At 46.8% G+C, this 20745-nt stretch overlaps 1 protein-coding gene across 7 annotated transcripts in view; it reads left to right on the top strand.

Moving 5' to 3' along the window:
* Positions 1–20745, top strand: part of GTF2IRD1 (GTF2I repeat domain containing 1) — a 219690-nt gene that overhangs the window by 81556 nt on the left and 117389 nt on the right. For all 7 annotated transcript variants that reach the window (XM_030185787.1, XM_030185783.1, XM_030185785.1 and 4 more), the window contains exons 3-5: positions 7253–7394; positions 11220–11366; positions 16781–16964. In XM_030185787.1, coding sequence (XP_030041647.1) covers positions 7253–7394; positions 11220–11366; positions 16781–16964 — 473 coding nt within the window. The remainder of the gene's footprint in view (positions 1–7252; positions 7395–11219; positions 11367–16780; positions 16965–20745) is intronic.

The raw sequence follows: 20745 nt of genomic DNA, 5'->3' as shown, positions 1-20745 counted from the left end.
GGGGGTGAGGGTGCATATTATGTCCCACCTCCCTGCTTACTGACGCAACTCCACATACCTTGGCTAGTGGGTGTCCCCAATCCCCATCAGCAGAAGTCTTCCTCTAACGCTGTTCTCCGCCGCATTGCCTGCCGTGCGGCTGCTTCCCTTCACATTGCGCATTCTCAATTTCATCAAAACCGAGCATGAGCATCGTGAAGGGAAGCAGGGCGAGCCATATGGCAGCGCTGGTGGAAGCCCCGCCTGCCAAACCAGAGGCCCCAAAGCCGAACCCAATTTGGAATCCTGTGTCTGATCCTCCCCAGCCTATAAGGGGGGAATCCAGCGCCGGAGTCTGTTTCTCTCCTGCTCCCGTCGGGACCCGGGTGACTGCATTAACATGATCACTCAGTTTCCATCAGGAGCAGGAGCGAGACAGACCCCGGCGCCCGGTCCCCCTTGGAGACCGGGCTTAGGGGAACCTTGTCCCGCTCCCCCTCTCGGCGGTCCTGCAGCTATAGGGTGGGTGTCAATGCTCATACCTAAATGTTATTGATATTCATGACACCTAAAGCATTCTAAAGATTGTGCATGTATGTTTGAGCCCTACCCATTCTCTGCCTAAGCTGTGCCATGTGTACAGCCCCCCCCCTGCAAATATGCACTGTGTAAGTTAAGTGGGTATTTGCAGAACAGTGCTTCCATATCATCAAGCTGATCAATCCATAGACTGGTGGGTTGTGTCCATCTACCAGCAGGTGGAGATAGAGAGCAAACTTTTGCCTCCCTATATGTGGTCATGTGCTGCCGGAAACTCCTCAGTATGTTCTCTATCTCAGCAGGTGGTGGTCACACACAGCAGCAGCTCTGGCTAGGCCTCCAAGCCTAATCCTTAGGTTTTGTTGAGGCCTGGGGTTGAGGGCTCTTTTGAGCAAGTGCAAACCTGGTGGTGCCAGGTCCCTCCTTTTCTCCCCCCTCCCGCTGGCTCCGTTTAAAAAAAAAAAAAAAAAAAAATTTTTTAACGTCTTTAAAGGCGTTTAATTCGACGTTTCTTTAAACGTTCATTGCAGCTACTCACTGGGACACCAGTTCGTTACAGCTCGGAGCGGCAAGCAGGTAATTTTACCTTTTTATAGCGGGCAGGGGGTTCCCCGATTCTTCTCCTCGTGGCAATGGCGTCGGAGGGCGAGGGCGCAAAGGGTCGCTCCCCGGATCGCTGGAGCGCTTCTAGAGGGGATGCGGGGGTTTTACAACCTGATTCGCCCTTGATGGGTGATAGTTTAGTGACCGATGACTGTCCCGGTCGTTCCTCCGGCGTGGCGGTTTTTTCCCGCCATAAACGCCCATCCCCCGCTCCTCGCCTCCGCCATCTTGGCCGGCCACGCGGCTCGGACGGCTTCTTCGGGGCCGCCCTTGAGGTTGGAGACATTAATGCCATGAACGCCCTTAATTTGGGCGACGGCACAAAAGCGGCTAAAGTTAAGCGCCGTTCTTCCCGCGCGGCTCCTTCACGGAGTTTTGCGCCGGACGCCATTTTGGATGCGCAGCATGTCTCTCCCCCGCTATTGCGAGCGCCGGTTGAGAGTGTGTCTAGGGCTGTTGCCCAGGCTGCGGAAGTGCACAGTCTGGGGGGTTTCTCCCCCGAGTTTGTTTTGCTGCTGCATCAGGCTTTCCTCATGCAAAACGCTGCCCCTGCTCCCTCTTCTGATAAAGAGGTTGAGGTTCCCAGAGGTAAACGCCCTCGGGTTGATTTCCAGGCCTTGGAGGACTTTTGTCTCCTCCGATGTAGATGAGGGCAGCGTGTCTGAGGTCTCCCAACGATCCTTTGCGGATTCCTTGGAGGAGATAGATCCCCGCTCAGATGGAGCGGATGACCCCTCTGCAGCGCGGCTTTTTAGCCCAGAGGATTTGCCCAACCTGTTGTTACAGGCCATGGACACTTTGAAGATTTCCTCTCCGGAGGACGTCTCTCCCTCAGCCCCTGTTGGCTCTGCCATTATGCTGGGGACGAAGCGCCCGCCTAGAACCTTCCACGTGCATGATGCCATGCACACCTTAATTGCGGCTCAATGGGATGTCCCGGAAACGAGCCTTAAAGTGGCTAGGGCTATGTCCCGCCTCTATCCTTTGGCTGTGAGTGAACGTGAGGCCTATCTGTGGCCTACCGTGGATTCTTTAATCACTGCGGTGACTAAGAAAACGGCGTTGCCGGTGGAAGGTGGCACGGCCCTAAAGGACGCCCAAGACAGAAGATTGGAGGCGGCCTTAAGGTCGTCCTTTGAGGCAGCTGCTTTAAGTTTGCAGGCCTCAGTTTGCGGCTCCTATGTGGCCAGGGCGTGCCGGACTATGGTGCAGCGGGCTTCCCCCTCGGATCATTCCTTGAGGGCTGATTGGCCGGCCCTGGAATCGGGCTTAGCCTATTTGGCAGACTTGCTGTATGATGTCTGGAGAGCCTCAGCTAAAGGCATGGCTCAGACAGTCTCTGCGCGGCGGTGGCTTTGGCTGAAACATTGGTCTGCTGACCACGCCTCTAAATCCCGCCTGGCTAGATTGCCTTTTAAAGGCAAGCTGCTCTTTGGGGTCGAGCTGGACAAAATCGTGACCGATCTCGGCACGTCTAAGGGCAAGAAATTACCAGAGGTCAGGGCTCGGGTTAGTACTCGTCCCGATACCTCCAGAGGACGGTTGCAGGAAGCCCATCGGTACCGCCCGGGCAAGTCGGGTTCCTCTGCCCCCTCTTCCTTCAAGAGGAATTTCTCCCCCAAGCAGCATTCCTTTCGCAGAGACCGCCGTCCCGGAGTTGCTCCCTCCGGTCCTCCCCCAGGGTCTCGTACCCAATGACGGGGCCTTGGTCCACGCCCCAGTGCAGATTGGAGGACGGCTGTCCTCGTTTCTGGGTGAGTGGACCACTATAACTTCAGACGCGTGGGTGCTGGAAGTCATCAGAGACGGCTAAAAGCTAGAGTTCTGCCAACCCTTAAGAGACGGGTTTGTACTCTCTCCCTGCAAGTCTCCGGTCAAGCTGTGGTAGTGCAGCAGACCTTGGACAACCTGATCCGCCTGGGTGCGGTCGTTCTGGTGCCAAGAAATCAGATTGGCAAGGGACGTTTCTCCATTTACTTTGTGGTTCCAAAGAAAGGAGGTTCTGTCCGGCCTATCCTCGACCTCAAAGGGGTCAATCGGGCCTGGAAAGTGAGGCACTTTCGCATGGAGACTCTCCGCTCTGTTATAGCGGCAGTGAAGGCAGGAGAGTTCTTGGCTTCCTTGGACATCAAGGAAGCGTACCTGCATATTCCCATCTGGCCTCCTCTCCAACGCTTTCTGCGTTTTACAGTCCTGAGACGACACTTCCAGTTCAGAGCCCTCCCTTTCGGGTTGGCTACTGCTCCGCGGACCTTTTCCAAAGTAATGGGGGTCATAGCGGCCTTCCTGCTAAAGGAAGGAGTACAAGTCCATCCTTATCTGGACGACTGGTTGATCCGAGCCCCCTCTTATGCAGAGTGCGGCAAAGCTATGGACCGGGTAGTTGCTCTTTTGAGCTCCCTGGGATGGATCATCAACTGGAAGAAGAGCCAGCTGCGCCCGACTCAGTCCCTGGTGTATCTGGGAGTTCGATTCGACACCCAAGTGGGCAGAGTGTTCCTGCCAGACAATCGGATTGTCAAGCTTCAGGCTCAGGTGGACTAGTTCCTAGTAGCCTCTCCTATTCGGGCTTGGGACTACGTGCAGCTGTTGGGCTCTATGACGGCCACGATGGAAGTAGTGCCCTGGGCCAGGGCTCATATGAGACCACTACAGCTATCTCTGCTGCTGCGCTGGACTCCGATGTCGGAGGATTATGCTGTGCGCCTTCCCGTGGACCCAGCAGTGCGCAAGGCGCTGAGCTGGTGGACGCAGACAGACAAGTTGTCTGCAGGATTGCCTCTGGTGACCCCGGAGTGGATTGTCGTCACGACAGACGCCTCTTTGATGGGCTGGGGAGCCCACTGCTTGGGAAGGACAGCGCAGGGGCTCTAGTCTCCTGCAGAGGCAAGTGGTCTATCAACCTCCTGGAACTCAGAGCCATTCGGTTGGTGTTATTGGAGTTCATCCCGGTACTGGTGTTGAAGCCTGTACGGGTCCTGTCGGACAATGCCACGGCTGTGGCCTATATCAACCGCCAGGGAGGTACCAAGAGCGCCCCTCTAGCCAAGGAGGCTATGAGTCTTTGCCAGTGGGCGGAAGCGAACCTGGAGCAGCTTTCAGCGGCCCACGTTGCCGGAGTCATGAATGTCAAGGCGGACTTTCTCAGTCGCCATACCTTGGAGCCCGGAGAGTGGCAACTATCTGCTCAGGCGTTCTTGGACATCACGAAGCGCTGGGGCCAGCCGAGCCTAGATCTGATGGCGTCATCGGCCAATGGCCAAGTGCCGCGCTTTTTCAGCAGAGGACGGGACCCTCGATCCCTGGGAGTAGATGCTCTTCTCCAACAGTGGCCGACACAAGAGCTCCTCTATGTGTTCCCGCCCTGGCCCATGTTGGGCAGGGTGCTAGACCGGGTGGCAAAGCATCCCGGCAGGGTAATCCTGGTGGGTCCGGATTGGCCCAGACGTCCCTGGTATGCGGACTTGTTCAAGCTCTCAGTCGACGATCCTCTGCGGCTGTCAGTGGAGCAGGGCCTGGTACATCAGGGTCCCGTGGTGATGGAGGATCCCTCTCCCTTTGGTCTTACGGCCTGGCTATTGAGCGGCAGCGTCTGAGGAAGAAGGGCTTCTCAGACAAGGTCATCGCCACTATGCTGAGAGCGAGGAAGCGCTCTACTTCTACTGCTTATGCCAGGGTTTGGCGTATCTTTGCAGCATGGTGTGAAGCAGGCTCACTTTCTCCCTTCACTGCTCCAATTTCTTCAGTGTTGGCGTTCCTGCAAGAAGGTCTGGAGAAAGGCCTGTCGCTCAGTTCCCTTAAAGTCCAGGTAGCGGCTCTGGCTTGCTTCAGGGGCCGCCTGAAGGGTGCTTCCCTGGCTTCGCAGCCAGATGTGGTGCGCTTTCTCAAGGGAGTTAATCACCTGCGCCCTCCTCTCCACTCAGTGGTGCCTGCGTGGAATCTCAACCTGGTGCTAAGAGCATTGCAGAAGCCGCCTTTGGAACCCTTGTCGAGGGCATCTCTGAAAGACCTGACGTTTAAAGCAGTCTTTTTGGTGGCTAGCACTTCAGCCAGAAGAGTTTCCGAGCTCCAGGCGCTCTCATGTCGAGAGCCTTTTCTGCAGTTCACTGAGGCAGGAGTGACTATTCGCACAGTGCCTTCCTTCCTGCCCAAGATTGGTTCTCGCTTCCATGTGAATCAGCAGCTCTGTCTCCCTTCCTTTCGTAGGGAGGACTACCCAGAGGAGTACTCCGCTCTTGAATATCTGGATGTGAGACGAGTCATCATCAGATACTTGGAAGTGACCAATGATTTCCGGAAATCGGATCATCTGTTTGTCCTGTTTGCAGGTCCTCGTAAGGGTCTGCAGGCTGCTAAGCCTACAGTGGCAAGATGGGTCAAGGAAGCCATTGCAGCGGCTTATGTGGCCGCGGGGAAGGTGCCGCCTATCCAGCTGAAGGCTCACTCCACGAGAGCTCAGGCGGCCTCGATGGCAGAGGCCGGATCCGTCTCCTTGGAAGAGATATGCAAGGCGGCAACGTGGGCTTCGGCTCATACATTCTCCAAGCATTACCGTTTGACTGTGGCTGCACGGGCGGAGGCCCGGTTTGGAGCTTCAGTGTTGAGGTCAGGGATTTCTATGTCCCGCCCTGGGTGAGTACTGCTTCGGTACATCCCACCAGTCTATGGATTGATCAGCTTGATGATATGGAAGGTAAAATTATGTATAATCATACCTGATAATTTTCTTTCCATTAATCATAGCTGATCAATCCATAGCCCCTCCCAGATATCTGTACTGTTTATATTCTGGTTGAATTTTAGGTTCAAGTTTAGCCTTCAGTTACTTCAGGAGGACTTCGTGTTCAAGTTCTTCTTTCACTTGGATTCTTCAAGAGTTGAGACGAGTTTGTGTTACAGTGAGCTGCTGCATTCCTCTCCCCTCCGTTTTACGGGGCTGGATTGAGACATAAATTCTGCCGGCACTCCCTCCCGCTTCGTGCGGCTGTAGGGCAGCTTTGTACCCCTCCCGCTTCGGCGGTGTTGGGGTCAGTCAGCTCCTCCCGCGGTTGCGGTTGCAGGATAAGCCAGATCCCCCCGCATCGGCGGGTGTGGTGTCCCTCCCCCGCTCCGCGGGGATGAGCTGGACGGATTCCCCTCCCCCACTTGTGTGGGGATGAGCTGGGTTAATTCCCCTCCCCCGTTTCGGCGGTGGTGAGCTGGGCAGAGTGTCCCTTCGTGGGTGTAATTCTCTAAGTGCTGAGTCCTGCGGATGGAGCTTTGATATCGACATACTGAGGAGTTTCCGGCAGCACATGACCACATATAGGGAGGCAAAAGTTTGCTCTCTATCTCCACCTGCTGGTAGATGGACACAACCCACCAGTCTATGGATTGATCAGCTATGATTAATGGAAAGAAAATTATCAGGTATGATTATACATAATTTTACCTTTAGGCAAACTTGTGTCAGTTATGCAACCATGTGTGCATATAAAAGTCATTATTTTAAATGTGTGTAATGGATGTAGAAACATTTACGTCTGTATTACAGAAATCCCTCATAAGTGTGTGAACATACACATATGCAGTCTGTATGACTATCTGCCCAATATTTAAAACAATTTAACCGCTCCAGGCCTGTTAAATGGCACTAAACCGGCTATCCGGCAATATTCGGTGGGAGATAGCAGACTGTCCTTCTGAATATTGCCGGTTAGTGCTTAGCGGATAACTGATTTATATTGCGCGATATAATTGGCTGGCCTCTAATATTCAGCGCATCGCCGGCTATGTTTGGTGGCCAAATTAACGTTGAAATAGCAGGCCTAGCATTGGCCTGTTTCAATTTAACTGGCCAATGCTGAATATTGATTTGGCCAATTAAGTTGAGACTGGCCAAAAATAAACTGGATATTCAATGCTGGTCACCAGAAACGGCCTGGCATTGAATATCCGGGTTCTGCACCAACCGTGGGAGGTAGCTAGGCTGCCTCCTGCGGTCTAAATGTCGGCCCCTATAAGTTTACCTGAACACAATGGAAGCATTCCCAGAGGTAGGATTTGTATTTACAGATAGTTATAAGTTGACAAGTGGTTCATTTTCCTGGTGACCAACTGCTCTTCTCCCACTATTCAACTCTCACTCTAGTGTTCAGCACTTTCCAAATTGAACGCTGAGGTGGCCTGTATTGCTGTGTATGATGAAAGCACATTTGTGGCTGGGTCAGAGAAAGGGAGGATCTTCGTGAACACCAGGAAAGACCTGCGGTCAGATTTCCAGAAGTTTTGTGGTAGGTGGTACCAACTTTTTTGATATTGGATCTGTCATGGGTCGATGATGTCCTTAGCTCCGTCTCGTGTTCGTACGCAGCGGTTGGAGTTCTGAATTGTTTTTATGTGGGGGTTGTGCAGGGGAGGAAGGTCATGTTGGATTGGGGGGGGGGGCAATGGGGATCTGTAATTGTACTGAAATTGTCTGGAATAGGTAGAATAAATTATTGACAGCACTCAAACAGTTCTACCTTATGTACAATTAGTTTGAGGGCGACTATGGCAGGTGCAACATAAAAAAAAAGTGGAGAAAAAAAGACTTCAGAAAAATTGGATCCACCTCGTTCTTAAAGGACACGCCTTAGATATAATGAGGGAACCGTTACAATCATATGTCTTCACAAAAAAAACTCCACATCAACTTTCATATAAGCACTGCCATGTGCCACAACAAACATTTATAGGAGACTCAAAATTCACTTTTATCAAAGCTTGGAAAGAGTACTTAGCTCATTAACTGATGTCTTCACCATTCGTAGTCCAATCCAGGTTCAAATGCTGTACTCTTGAAGTTCCTCAAATCCCGACAGCTCTAACATAGCTGCCTCAGGGGAATTTTTTCTTTTTAATCCAAGCGCCTCAACACTCTCCATCTCTAAATCACCCTGGAACAAAAAATGGCTGACGGCTTCGTTCTTCATTCTAAACGTATATATACTCAGCGTCTGATGTCACTCCTTCATCATCCAATCAAATGAGATGGTCAAAGAAAAGCCTTCCATTCAATCGCCACATTTAAACCTTTCGGTGTGACAGTCTTTAATTCAAATATCCAACGCTGCTCTCTTTGTCTTAATGTCCATCTAATATCTCCCCTGCGTTCTGTCACTCTCAATTGCTCCAACACAATACATTTTAATTCTGAAAACTGATGATGATGTTGGGCACAATGCGCTACCATCGGCTCATAGATCTTCCCCGCTTGGATGCAATGTCTATGTTCAATGAAACGTGTCTTTAAGCTTCGAGGTGTCTGTCCAACATAACATAATTTTTCTGAGATCTGTAATTGTACCCATCATTTTATGACAAGCTTTTCTACTAGTTCTGTTGCATAATAAGTCCATACAGAGGACTATTTTCAAAACCATTTAGCCATGTTTATAATGGCTATTACTATTTTTCTACATAATACTCTACTATTATGTGTTGCGCCTATGCATAGATTTAATGCACTGTTGTATAAATAATAGGCGGCTAGAGTATCCTTTTAATAATCTCTCCATCACTTCAGTGTGTTCACAGTATGTGTGTTGTATCATAATATATATACTTTTGGCATCTTCAGAAAGGATGGGGTTGTTTTACAGCAGGAAGGAAAGTCCCTGGAGGAATGCAGGTACAAAGTCCACAAGATATGCCTGTATCCACAGTCTTTGCCTAATACGACTTCACAAAAGGAAAACTCCGCAGTGAGTTTCTCTTTAAAAATTTGCCTGTGGGTGTTGTACCTTCACACCTGCAATCTCCCGGAGCAAAATTGTCCCTCTAATCAGTATAGAGGGACAGTTCTTGAATAGGATTGCCAACTGCTTCTGTGTCATAAGGAGTGTGCTAATCCAATCCTGGCTTTACTGCAGTCCATGCAAGGATCTGCCATTCTGATCATACACACATAAAAATATCAATTTCAGAAAGCTGCTGTTTACCTGTGGAGATCTACACCGTGCAGAGTTTTTTTTTTTTTTTTCAAAGGGTCGTGATTTGGAAATATAAGTGTATAGAGAAAAATCTCTGTATAGACTTTATACAAGCTCAAAGGCATACATAGGTTTAAAAAAAAGTGCTTGTTTTGGCCAGGGCTTTACACGAGGGATTAAGGGAATCACTCTCCTTAATCTCATGTAGTTTATTTCCACCTCCAGAGTGAAACCAAGTTTAAATTGCAGCCTCACTGTTTAATTGCTGGCACTTACACATGTAGGTTTATAACACTGGGCAGCTAGACGTGCAGTTCTGGTCACCTCATCTCAAAAAGAATATAGTGGAATTAGAAAAGGTTCAGAGAAGGGCAATGACAATGATAAAGGGGATGGGACGACTTCCCTGTGACGAAAGACTAAAGTGGCTAGGGCTCTTCAGCTTGGAGAACAGATGACTGAGGGGAGATATGATAGAGGTCTATAAAATGCTGAGTGGAGTAGAACGGGTAGATGTGATTTGCTTGTTTACTCTTTCCAAAAATACTAGGACTAGGCGGCAAACAATGAAGCTACTAAGTAGTAAATTTAAAACAAATTGGGGAAAATATTTCCATTTATTGGTTCTTATATCCCACATTATCCAACCAGTGCCGTTTCTTCACTCAACGAGTAATTAAACTCTGGAATTTGTTGCCAGACAATGTAGTAGAAGCAGTTAGCTTAGCAGGAATTAAAAAAGGTTTGGATTGATGAGCCATTATTAAGATGTATTTGGGAAAAGCCACTGCTTGATTCTAGGATAAGCAGCAGACAATCTGTTTTACTCTTTTGGAATCTTGCCAAGTACATAATGTAACGTTAATCTCTGGTAATTTCCAGATTTATCTTTTCTAATCCTTTTAGAATCGAAAGGTAGACAGTGGACTATAAGATATTGTGTTATGTTACTTGTGACCTGGATTAGCCACTGTTGGAAAAAGGATACAGGGTTTGATGGACATGTGCTCAGTCCTAGTATGCCAATGCTTATGTTTTTATGTGGATGTGGTGCCACTTACACATGGAAGTTGTGAAATGACCTCTTCCATGTGTAAGCGCAGACATGCTCATGTGGAAGCTGTAGGGTCCATGCTGTTCATTTTTCAACTTGTATATTTGTAAAGTGGCTGCTGTTGCTGAACATGCTGGCAAAGTACATGGGCATTCTGCGGGTATTTTTAAAAAAGGATGTGCATCAGCAGAATGTTTTCTAAAATACCACTGGAACTGAACACATTCCAAACTGGATGCCTCAAAACTGATCTCTACATTCTGTGTAAAATGATGTTCATAGTCTATTTAGCCACTCGGGCCTAGTGAATTTTCGAAGAGAACGATTTACAAGCGTAACTCTCAAAGTTCAGCATCCAAGCCCTTTGAAAACAGACGTTTCCATTACGTTGCTTTCCACTATTCCAGGACGTGTGGAATAGTTATGTCCATTGACCAGCAGGTGGAGATAGAAAACCCAGAACTGAACTGCTACATATATTCCCAGCCAGCCAGCCAGACCAGTTCTCCAGTATTTTCGTAAACAAGCAGAAGGCATAGGACCAACAACCTATACAACTTTTTAAAGAACAAATCAATACAGAACTCCAGAAGGTCTCTGGAGTCCTCGCAGAGAGCGTGGCAGCCCACCCATGGTTCGGTGTTTCATGGGCGGACGCTGAAGAATTGTGCATGGCCTGCCTTGCTCGCGTCTCTCTGCGAGGACTCCAGAGAATGTCTAAGGGTTCTGTGTTGATTTTTTTTTCTTTAAAGTTGTAGAGTTTGTTGGTCCTATTCCTTCTGCTTGTTTATATAAATACTGGAGAACTGTTCTTGCTGGCTGGCTGGCTGGGAATATATTTAGCAGCTCAGTTCTGGGCTTTCTATCGCCACCTGCTGCTTGATGGTCATAACTAGCCCACACGTCCTGGAATAGTGTGAAGAACTAATGGAAAGAAAATGATCAGGTAAGCCCTAATTTCTCCACACTGTACTGCACTCCTAAGGCCTGTAGTAGTGGTCTGGCAATGCCTTCCCTTTAGCACTTTATTACGTTTTAGAGGAAGGAGCAAGTCTCCTCACACTGTGCTTCTCCTGTTTATTTTTCTGCAGCAAACCGGCAAAGGAAGGAGCAGGATGCTGAAACCCACAACAGAGTGAAGGACTGTGGGAGGAGTGCCCAGAGAAGCTCCCCATCTCCGGGATCTGATGTGTACCTGCTCAGGAAGATGGTGGAAGAGGTGTTTGATGTACTCTATAGTAAGAGCCTTCATGTGTCCTTGAGGGGGTTTCATCCAGTTAGCAGAATGCTATCTTGGTGTCTTCTGTTTGAGGATAACAGAAGCTTGCAGAAGTAACAGGACCACATGATTTAACACAAACCTGTAGGTAAAAAAAAAGGAACTGGAGCCCCCAGTCAATTGTCAGGTTCCAAACAAGGTTTATCTGGACTTAATTTGTAGATAAAAAGGAAGCGGAGCAGGTGGAAGGGGCAGGAGCCATGGGAGAAGAGGGGCTAGATTATTTATTTATTTAGATTTTGCTCACAACCTTTTCAGTAGTAGCTCAAGGTGAGTTACATTCAGGTATCCTATATAATAATTCTCACCTCCAACAGGATGTGCTTGGGACCGTGCCTGCCGGAAGTGGTCTGCTAGGCAGGCACGCACTGACCTCAGTGACAGACAATTTGGCAAAGCAAAACAATCTGAGTGCTGGCCATTAGGACACAGGGTTGATAGGAGAGTTTTAAAAGACTGAAGGAACCGAAAGTGTTAAATGGGGGGTGGGGGGGAGTTGTGAATGACTGAAAGACATGCAAATTTGGGACAGGAAAACAATCTCAATGCTGCCCATTAGCACACAGGGTACATAGGACAGTTTTAAAAGACTGAAAGAATCAAAAGTGTTCAGGGGGGGGGGCAAGTTCTGAATGAATGAAAGAAATGAAAATTTACGAGAGGAACACAATCTGAATGCCAGGCATTTGTACACAGGGTAGATAGGACACTTCTTTAAAAAAATGAAGGACGTGAAAGTATTACATCTTGGGGGAGGGGTGAGGAGGAAAGCGATGGGGTATCCGGATACTGGGCGTTAGGGCCACGGGGGTACATAGACTTTTGAAAGCCTTAAGGAACCCAAAGTGTGGGAAGGAGGAGGAAAAGGAGGGGAGGGAACGGGGTGAGGGGCATTAGGAACAGGGGAGGGGGCCCTGTCACACACTCTCATTCTCACACACACACTGTCACACAGACAATCTCACTCTGTCACACACCCGCACATTCACTCTGGCTCTCTCTCTCTCAAACATACACACTCCCAGGAAAACCTTGCTAGCGCCCGTTTCATTCGTTCCAGAAACGGGCCTTTTTTACTAGTACTGCATATTTCTCATTCCCTGGAGGGCTCACAATCTAATTTTATACCTGAGGCAATAGAGGGTTAAGTGACTTGCTGAAGATCACAAGGAGCAGCAGTGGGATTTCAACTGGCCACCTCTGGATATCAAGACCTGGTGCTCTAACCACTAAAGTTAGATGTGATTCCAGAGCATAAGCTCTATTCTATAAACCGCACCTAACTTTAAAAGTGACTTATAGAATAGTGCTTTTTTTCAGCGCCATATATAGAATCGAGCCCTAAGCGACTGGCATTATAGAATAGCATCTAGCACTTCCAATTGTTGGCAGCTCTGACCATAAGTACTATTAGTCTATAACATATACACACTTGACACCTAACATTAAGCTCTCCAAGTTATAAAATGAGGGGGTCAATTTTTCTTTTAATTTCAAGCATTGGAATGTTCAGCGTGAGGGGTGAACACGTACACATTTTTTCCAGTTCCAGCTGTTGATTGTGCTACATAAAGTTGGCCATGAGAAAAGCAAGGAATCCCTAGGTTAATACCTGCTACTATGAGTAACTGTCCTTGAGCTTTATTATTGAAGATTCAAAGAGAGATGATGTAAGGGTGTTGTAATCACAGCATGTTTGAACATGGCAAGGCCAGTTGTAACACAAAATGTTAGATTACTAGCAGATAAGCTGGCCTAACCAATAGCAATCATCGCACAATATGGTTTGACATAAGAACTTAAATGGACTGTGGATAGAAAAGACTCAAAGTACTGTATTTCAAACATGCTGACTTTAGTAAAATGGGGGAGTATTTTAAGAAAGAGCTGATAGGATGGGTAGACAGAGGAAAAGTTGAAAGGTAGTGGTCCAAGTGGAAAGCAGCTATTCATAGGGCAGGAAGGGAAAGGGTGGAAGATGCCAACCAGTGTTGTCCAAAAAGACAACCGAGGATATATACAAAAGTCTAATGCTTTCAAAAAGTAAAAGAAAATGTATTCTCCAAGGTACATAAAATGCGTGGACAATCTTGACCCTGTTTTATTGTTGTGGAAGCAGCTGAAAAATAAAGGCAAAAGAGGCAGCTTTCAAGAAATACAGAAGAATGCAAGAAGAAGAGCACACAAAAGATTACCAGGTAAAACTCAAACGAAGCAAAGAGGGAAATATGATAGTAAAATCAGGCTGAAGAAAATGGCTATAGAAATTGAGAGGTGACGAGATTGTTTTCAGATATTTTGAGCAAAGGAGGAAGAATAGAAATGAGTGATGAGGAGAAAACAGACATGCTAAACAAATACTTCTGTCTTCATGGAGGAAAGTCTCGGAGAAGGAGCATGGCTGGCTGCCAGCGGTATATTTGGGAATTGAGGAGATGTTGCACCGTTCACAGGAAAAAATGTTTATGTACAATTTGAAAAACTGAAAGTAGACAAAGCCATGGGGCTTTGAGATACATCCAAGAATATTGAGGAACTCGGAGGAATCCTGGCAGGACCTCTTAAGGATTGATTTAATAGATCCTTGGAGACGGGAGAGGTGTAGTGGGATTGGGGAAGAACAGATGTGATCTTGCTTCAGAAAAGTGGGGACAGGGAAGAAGTGGGAAACTACAGGCTGGTAAGCTTCACTTTGGTGGTTGGAAAACTAGTGGAAATTCTTCTGAAGGAAAGGATAGTGAACTTTCTTAAAATCTAATGGGCTTCAAGATCCAAGGCAGCATGGTTTTACCAAAGGAAAATCCTGCCAAATGAATCTGATTGATTTTCTTTGACTAGGTGATCAGAGAACTGGATAAAGGACATGTGCTAGATGTAATCTACTTGGATTTTTGCAAAGCCTTTGATACAGTTCCTTACAGGAGGCTCATGAATAAGCTGAGTAGTATGAAGTTAGGACCCAAAGAGGTAAACTGGATTGGAAATTGGTTCACTGACAGATGAGAAAGTGTGGTGGTAAATGGAACGGGCTCAGAGAAAAGAAAGGTGGTAATGGAGTGTCTCAGGGATCAATGCTGGGGCCAATTCTATTTTAATATATTTGTGAGCAACAGTGCCAAAGGGTAGGAAGAAAAGTTTGCTTTCTTGTGGATGACACAAAGATTCCAAACAGAATGGATACCCCAGAGGGAGTAGAAAACATGAGACGTGATCTACAAAAATTAGTATGGTTTAAGGACTGGAAGTTGATATTTAATTCGAAGAAGTGCAAAGTGATGCACTTTGGGATACAGAAATTCAAAGGAGACATACAAGACTGGAGGTGAGAGACTGATGAGTACATCTCAGGAGAGGGATCTTGGGGTGATAGTGTCTGAGGATCTCAAGGCAGCAAACCAATGTGACAAGGCGGTGGCCATAGCCAGAAGGATGCTAGGCTGCATAGAAAGTGGTATAACCAGCAGAAGAGAGGAGTTGATACCCATGTACAAGTTGTTGGTGAGGCCCCACTTGGCATATTGTGTTCAGTTTTGGAGGCTGTATCTCACTAAGGATGTAAAAAGACTTGAAGCAGTTCAAGCAAAAGCAACAAAAATGATACGGGGTTTGGACCAAAAGACGTATGAGAAGAGCCTCAAGGAACTAAATATGTATACCCTAGAGGTCATGCACATAAGTGGGAGACTCGCCCATTCTCCACTCGGATTCTGCCCATATGTACACCCACCTCACAAACACCTGTTAACGTAAGTAAGTAGGTATTTGCAGAACAATGCTCAGGTGCAATCTTGGCATTTAACGTGCTTATGTGTGCATAAATGCCTTTAAATGCCATTATTCTAAATATTTACACACATAGGGCTAGATTCTTGTCCGAAAAAAATACACCTAGGCGTATTCTGTAAACTAAGCATAAAGTTAGGCATGGTTTAAGGAATATGCCTAAATCTAAGCATAGTCTATAGAATACGCCCAGCGCCCATTTTCTGCAACTATATTTAGACATGGCTGTTTACGTCAATTAAAACCAGGTGTAAGTGCCAAAGCGTAAATTACACCTGGAGTGGCCACATTCTGTAATAGTGTGCGTAAATTCAAGGAATGCCCATGAGCCGCCTATGCCCCTCCCTTGGCCACACCCCCTTTTCAGATCTGCATCTTAGAATTTATGCACATCACTTTATAGACAGTTATGCATGTAAATTCTAATTAATGCCAGTGTGTGTTAATAATTGTTTGTTAAATGCAATTGTCGGGGCCAATTGACTTGTTAAGCTAATTAAATTGCGTGCGCAAATCCAGAATATGACCAGATTTGTGCATGCAAATTAAGTCACACTTTATAGATTATGGGGGTCAGTGGACACATAAGTGTTAGCACCTATGTTACAGAATTGCCCCCAATGGGCCAAATTCAGTAAGTCACTCCTAAAGTTAGACACTGGAAAAAATTGGCGCTAAGTGCTAGGGGCACATGGCCTAAATTTGGGCACCAGACTTGCGCCAGTTGAAACCTGATGTACGTAATTGTGGTGTCTAACATAGACACGGAAATGGCAGCATTCTGTAACAGTATGCCCAACGTTTGGGAACGTTCCTGACCTACCCGTGTCCCCTCCCGTGGCCACGCCTCCTTTTCAGTTGCACTTGAGAAGATGTAGGCATGGTTCTTTATAGAATCACATATAAGGCAGTTGCATGAGCAACTTCAAATTAGTACCAGTTAATGCCAATAATTGTTAGGAACTCAATTACTCATTGTTAATGGCTCATTAACTAATTTATTTACTCGTGCAAACTCCCAATCGTGTGCAAATTTGGGAGCCCAAACGTAGGCACACTTTATAGAATCCAGGAAAATGTGCATAATTTTGCCCAATGCCAATAATCAAAGCAGACTTTTGAGGGTAAAATGCTGGTTTACCAGTGGAAAGGACTTCGATTAATTTACTTGTAGGAGTATTTGCTAAGGGAATCACACTTAATTTCAGGCCCCTCATCAGTGATTTGTGCATGTACTTTTGCGTAGGCAATAATGAAAGAACAGGTGCTCAAGCACAGATCCTTAGCATCCCTCTGGACCGGCTCAGTATTGGACTGATGGGTTGTGCACGCCTTCCAGCATCAGTCCAATCCTGGGCCGGTCCGGAGGGACTAAAGGAAAGCAAATTAGTAGGTAAGGTCTAGTTTCTCCTTTATCATCATCATCGTTATTATTATGGTGGTAAATCCCATGGGTAAAATCTACTTATGGAATTTGTTGCACCGTGAGTTAATTTTATTTATTTATTTATTTATTTATTTATTTGTTGCATTTGTATCCCACATTATAATCTGTTCAGCAGTGTTTTTCTAATTATTTGTCTGTCCCAGGTGAGGCACTGGGGAAAACCAATGTGGTGCCAGTGCCCTACGAGAAGATCTTAAAGGATCCCACCTGGCTGACGGTGCATGGCTTACCCGAGGGGCTCAGCTTCCGAAAACCCTCCAATTATGACCTGAAAAGCTTAATGGCCATTTTAAAGCAAAGTCACAGAATTCGACTCAAGCTGAGGAGGTGAGCAGCTCAGTCTGTGAGAGAGCAAAGGAAACCGGGGCAGCCTCTTCTCCTAGCGGGAGGCTACACAAAGGTTACTGGGAAAATGTACCTTGTGCCTTGCTGTGGGATTCACGTTAGAGAGAGGAATGGTAGAGACAGGGCTAACGACAGAGGAGATACCTATTTTGGAGTAGTGTGATGTCTGTGCTCCATCTTTTTTTTTTTTTCTCAACTATCTTTATTGGTGAACAAGAAGGTCATATAGTCTGTAGTATGTATAGCATTAACTACTTAATCCAACTACAGGTGATCAAGATCCACACAGATCAACTACAATGTTTTTTTAATGACATAAGCATCCCCCCTCATCTTTATTCCCCTCTCTTGCTGGTTTAAAACTGCTACTTTCAAATTAGATGTCAAAGGAGTTTATTTTGTCCAGCTCTCTGTAGGAGGTCCCTCCCTCTACAAAGGGTGACCTCTGTCCTACAGCAGTTTCTGCTTGAAAACCAGTGGGGCTGAGGTGATCTCTGCAGCCTGGCCTTTTCTGTGCTTGTGGGAGAGGGGATTCCCATGGGGATGCTGTGCATCCATTATGTAGGGTATGGAAAGAATACCTCTTCGCTGTTGCAGACCAAAACTGGATGCATGAAAATCCAAACAGCAAGCTTTTCACATTTTTTGGCATTATAGCAGACAAGATAGATTACTGAGACTGGAAGGCTCCCATTGACTTTTCCCGCATTGGCTCTGAGAACGCCCTGGATAAGTTAATTAGCATCTGTGTCCTCTCTTTAATGATCACGTAGTGTATCTCTGCCTGCGTTCAAGATGTGCAGATGTGCATTAAGTACTGTGCAGCGCTCTAAGCCCTGCCAGATCTGCTGAACCTTGAAATGTAGACAAAGCGCAGGCTGACACTTCTCACAGATGGATGAGAGTGAGCAAGAATCTGTCTCCACAATCACTGCTGAAAGACAAGGGTTCCCCATGTGCTGTGGTTATAGATGTCAGGTTGTGTGAAGTGACCATGTTTTATAACCCGAGAGAGAGCACCTTTTCAACCTCTTTAGATATAGTAACATAGTGGGTGATACTGCCTACAGCAGTCAGAGGTTTTTAAGCTGCTCACCACCACAGGCTGAACTGAGCCTGGAAAAGCCAATGTTGGGCCGTGTCCGAGCATTGATATTGAATATCCAGGCACAGTGGCCACCTTATCCCATTACTGTCCCACTAGAACTCTTAGATCTGTTCACCAAAATCAGCTTGTGACCCCCAGCTGTTGAGATACAGTTCATGAACATATTAGACATCATATCTTCTCCATCCAAGGACCCCAGTTCTGGAACACACTCCCCACCTCTCTTCGTTTGCAGACTTCTCTTGTCCAGTTTAAGACTTTTTTTTAAATTTTGTGATACCTTTGGTTAGGTTTAACAGGTAATTTAACCCTTTCCCCTTAGGCATAGCTGACACAAGGGTCCTGAACTACCCTGGAGTAATCCATTTGTTTTTTCCTCACCCGCTATCCAATCAGTATTGTAGCTCCTCCCCCTTTCCTGCTCCAGTATTGCTCTGTCTGTTTTCCACTTATATCTTTTATTTTACCTATCTTAGATTGTAAGCTGCCCTGAAGGCTCCTTATGGGTTGGGGTACAAAGTCTATAAGAAACTTCAAATTTGAAACCTAACCACCTACTGGTCAATATTCAGACCAGTGTGTGGTTAGCTTGGCAGATATAGTTAGGGCAGCCTTTTTGCTGTTCTAACTTTATCAGCTTACTTGACTGTTTAGCAGAATGAATATGGCCACTAACCTGTTAAGTACTGGATTTAAAGTACAGGTTCATTTCCAATACGTAGCTTCCCACTGTTCCAGAACCTGTGGGATAGTTTTGTTCATTAACCAGCAGGTGGAGATAGAGAACTGAAAACTGAACTGAGACGTATCTCTCCTGGCATCCAGTCCAGCTCCTCAGTATTTTTTATCTGCATTAGAGGGATGGACACACTTTTCAGCCTCTAGTTCTGAGTGATTTGCTCCTGGTCCAGTTGGTCAGCTGGAACCCAGTTGAGGTTTGCAGGTGGCTTGAGTCTACAGAGTCATATCTGTAGGTGTTCAGATCCCTGTCTGGTGCCCCACTAATTTTCTTTTTCCCTCCCTTCACTTCTCACCTGTTTCCTGTGGCGCTCTCCTTTTCCAGCACAACAGCCTTAAGAAAAATAGAAAGGAAAGGAGAAGGAAAGAGGTTTACTGTAGAGCTTGGGACAGAGTATCAGTCTTGATTCTTTCTCATTTGTGATAAGACTTGTGGAGACTGTGATCTTGGGGGGAGCAGCTGGCAGTGGTAGGTCTGACTAAAGTTTGACTCGGAACCACTTGTAATGCTGCAAATTCTACATAGTGCAGGGGAGAATTCCTGACTCACCGCTTGGGACTGCATTGTGCTGCACTTGTGCCAGGCGGGGTGAATGGCGACTCCCACTGTGGGACCAGGAGCGTTGCAGTTCATGAAGCCGGTGGTCGTTGTTGCCCAGGAATTTGACCATCGGAGCTCCCTTTCCGATAATGTCAGCAGGTTAGACTGGGAATCTCATTACAAGTTCCATCTGCCACAGGGCACCTGGACGGAACAAGATTCTCAGTGGTCGATAAATCACTTGGAGTTCAGAGCAGTGCAGAATGCCTTATGCGACTTCACTCTTTCACTGGCGGGGGCCCTGGACTGAGTTTTCTCCAACAGTGCAACAGCGGTGGCTTATATCAAAAAAGAAAGTTGGGACCCGCACCCTTCCAATAGCGGTGGAGGCAGCCTCTTTCATGAGCTGGGTGGAGAAAAATCTTCTCTGCTTGTTGGCAGCTCGCATCACTGGGTCCTTAAATGTGGAGGTGGACTTTCTCAGCAGGCACTCCTTGGATCTGAGAGAATGAGAACTATCCAGCTAGGGTTTTCAGCTGATAGTGGACCGATAGGGTACTCCGCTTCTGGACTTGGTGGCAATAAAAATGGATGTCAAAATGGCAACAAAAAGGAACCCAAGTTCTTCAGTTGTTGGAAAGAACCAGGCTGCCTACTGCAGCCCTGGCCAGAGACACATGTACTGTATGTCTAAAGTTCTTGGCCAATGGTATGCCTCATGTTGAAAAGGATCGCATTACACCAGGGCCGAATAATTATGGAACACACTCCCAAAAGCTGTGAAAAGAATCCACGACCTCCTAAACTTCAGAAGATCACTAAAAACCAACCTCTTCAAAACGGCTTACACTACAGATCCAACGTAAATCCCCACATCCGGCCACACGACTAAACCAAAGATCATACTGAACAACATACAACCTCCCTCCTTTTGACCCTAATGGAGCTTGGAATACATCTACCTTATTCGAACACAACATAACCTTGTATCTGTTCTCTCTACCGGATTTGACAAATGCCTTTACGGTACTGTGTAAGCCGCATTGAGCCTGCAAATAGGTGGGAAAATGTGGGGTGCAAATGCAACAAATAAATAATTCTTGTAGTCCCAGATTGGCTGCGGAGGCTGTGGTATGCTGACCTGATTCAACTGCTGGACAGGGATCCTCCATCTTCTGCAGGTACATGGCCTACTGAAGCAAGGTCTGGTGCTCATGGGGGATCCATTCCCCTTTGATCTTATGGCTTGGCCATTGAAAGGGCTCAATTGAGACAAAAAGGTTATTCTGATTCAGTCATTGCTACTTTGCTTCAGGCTTGGAAATGCTCTACATCCATGGCGTATGTGAGGGTGTGCAGAACATTCAAGGACTGGT

This window comes from Microcaecilia unicolor, chromosome 13 (assembly GCF_901765095.1).
Source record: "Microcaecilia unicolor chromosome 13, aMicUni1.1, whole genome shotgun sequence".
In the NCBI taxonomy this organism is placed as follows: domain Eukaryota; kingdom Metazoa; phylum Chordata; class Amphibia; order Gymnophiona; family Siphonopidae; genus Microcaecilia; species Microcaecilia unicolor.
The sequence above is the reverse complement of the archived record's forward strand: the minus strand, read 5'-3'. Positions and strand labels throughout refer to the sequence as shown.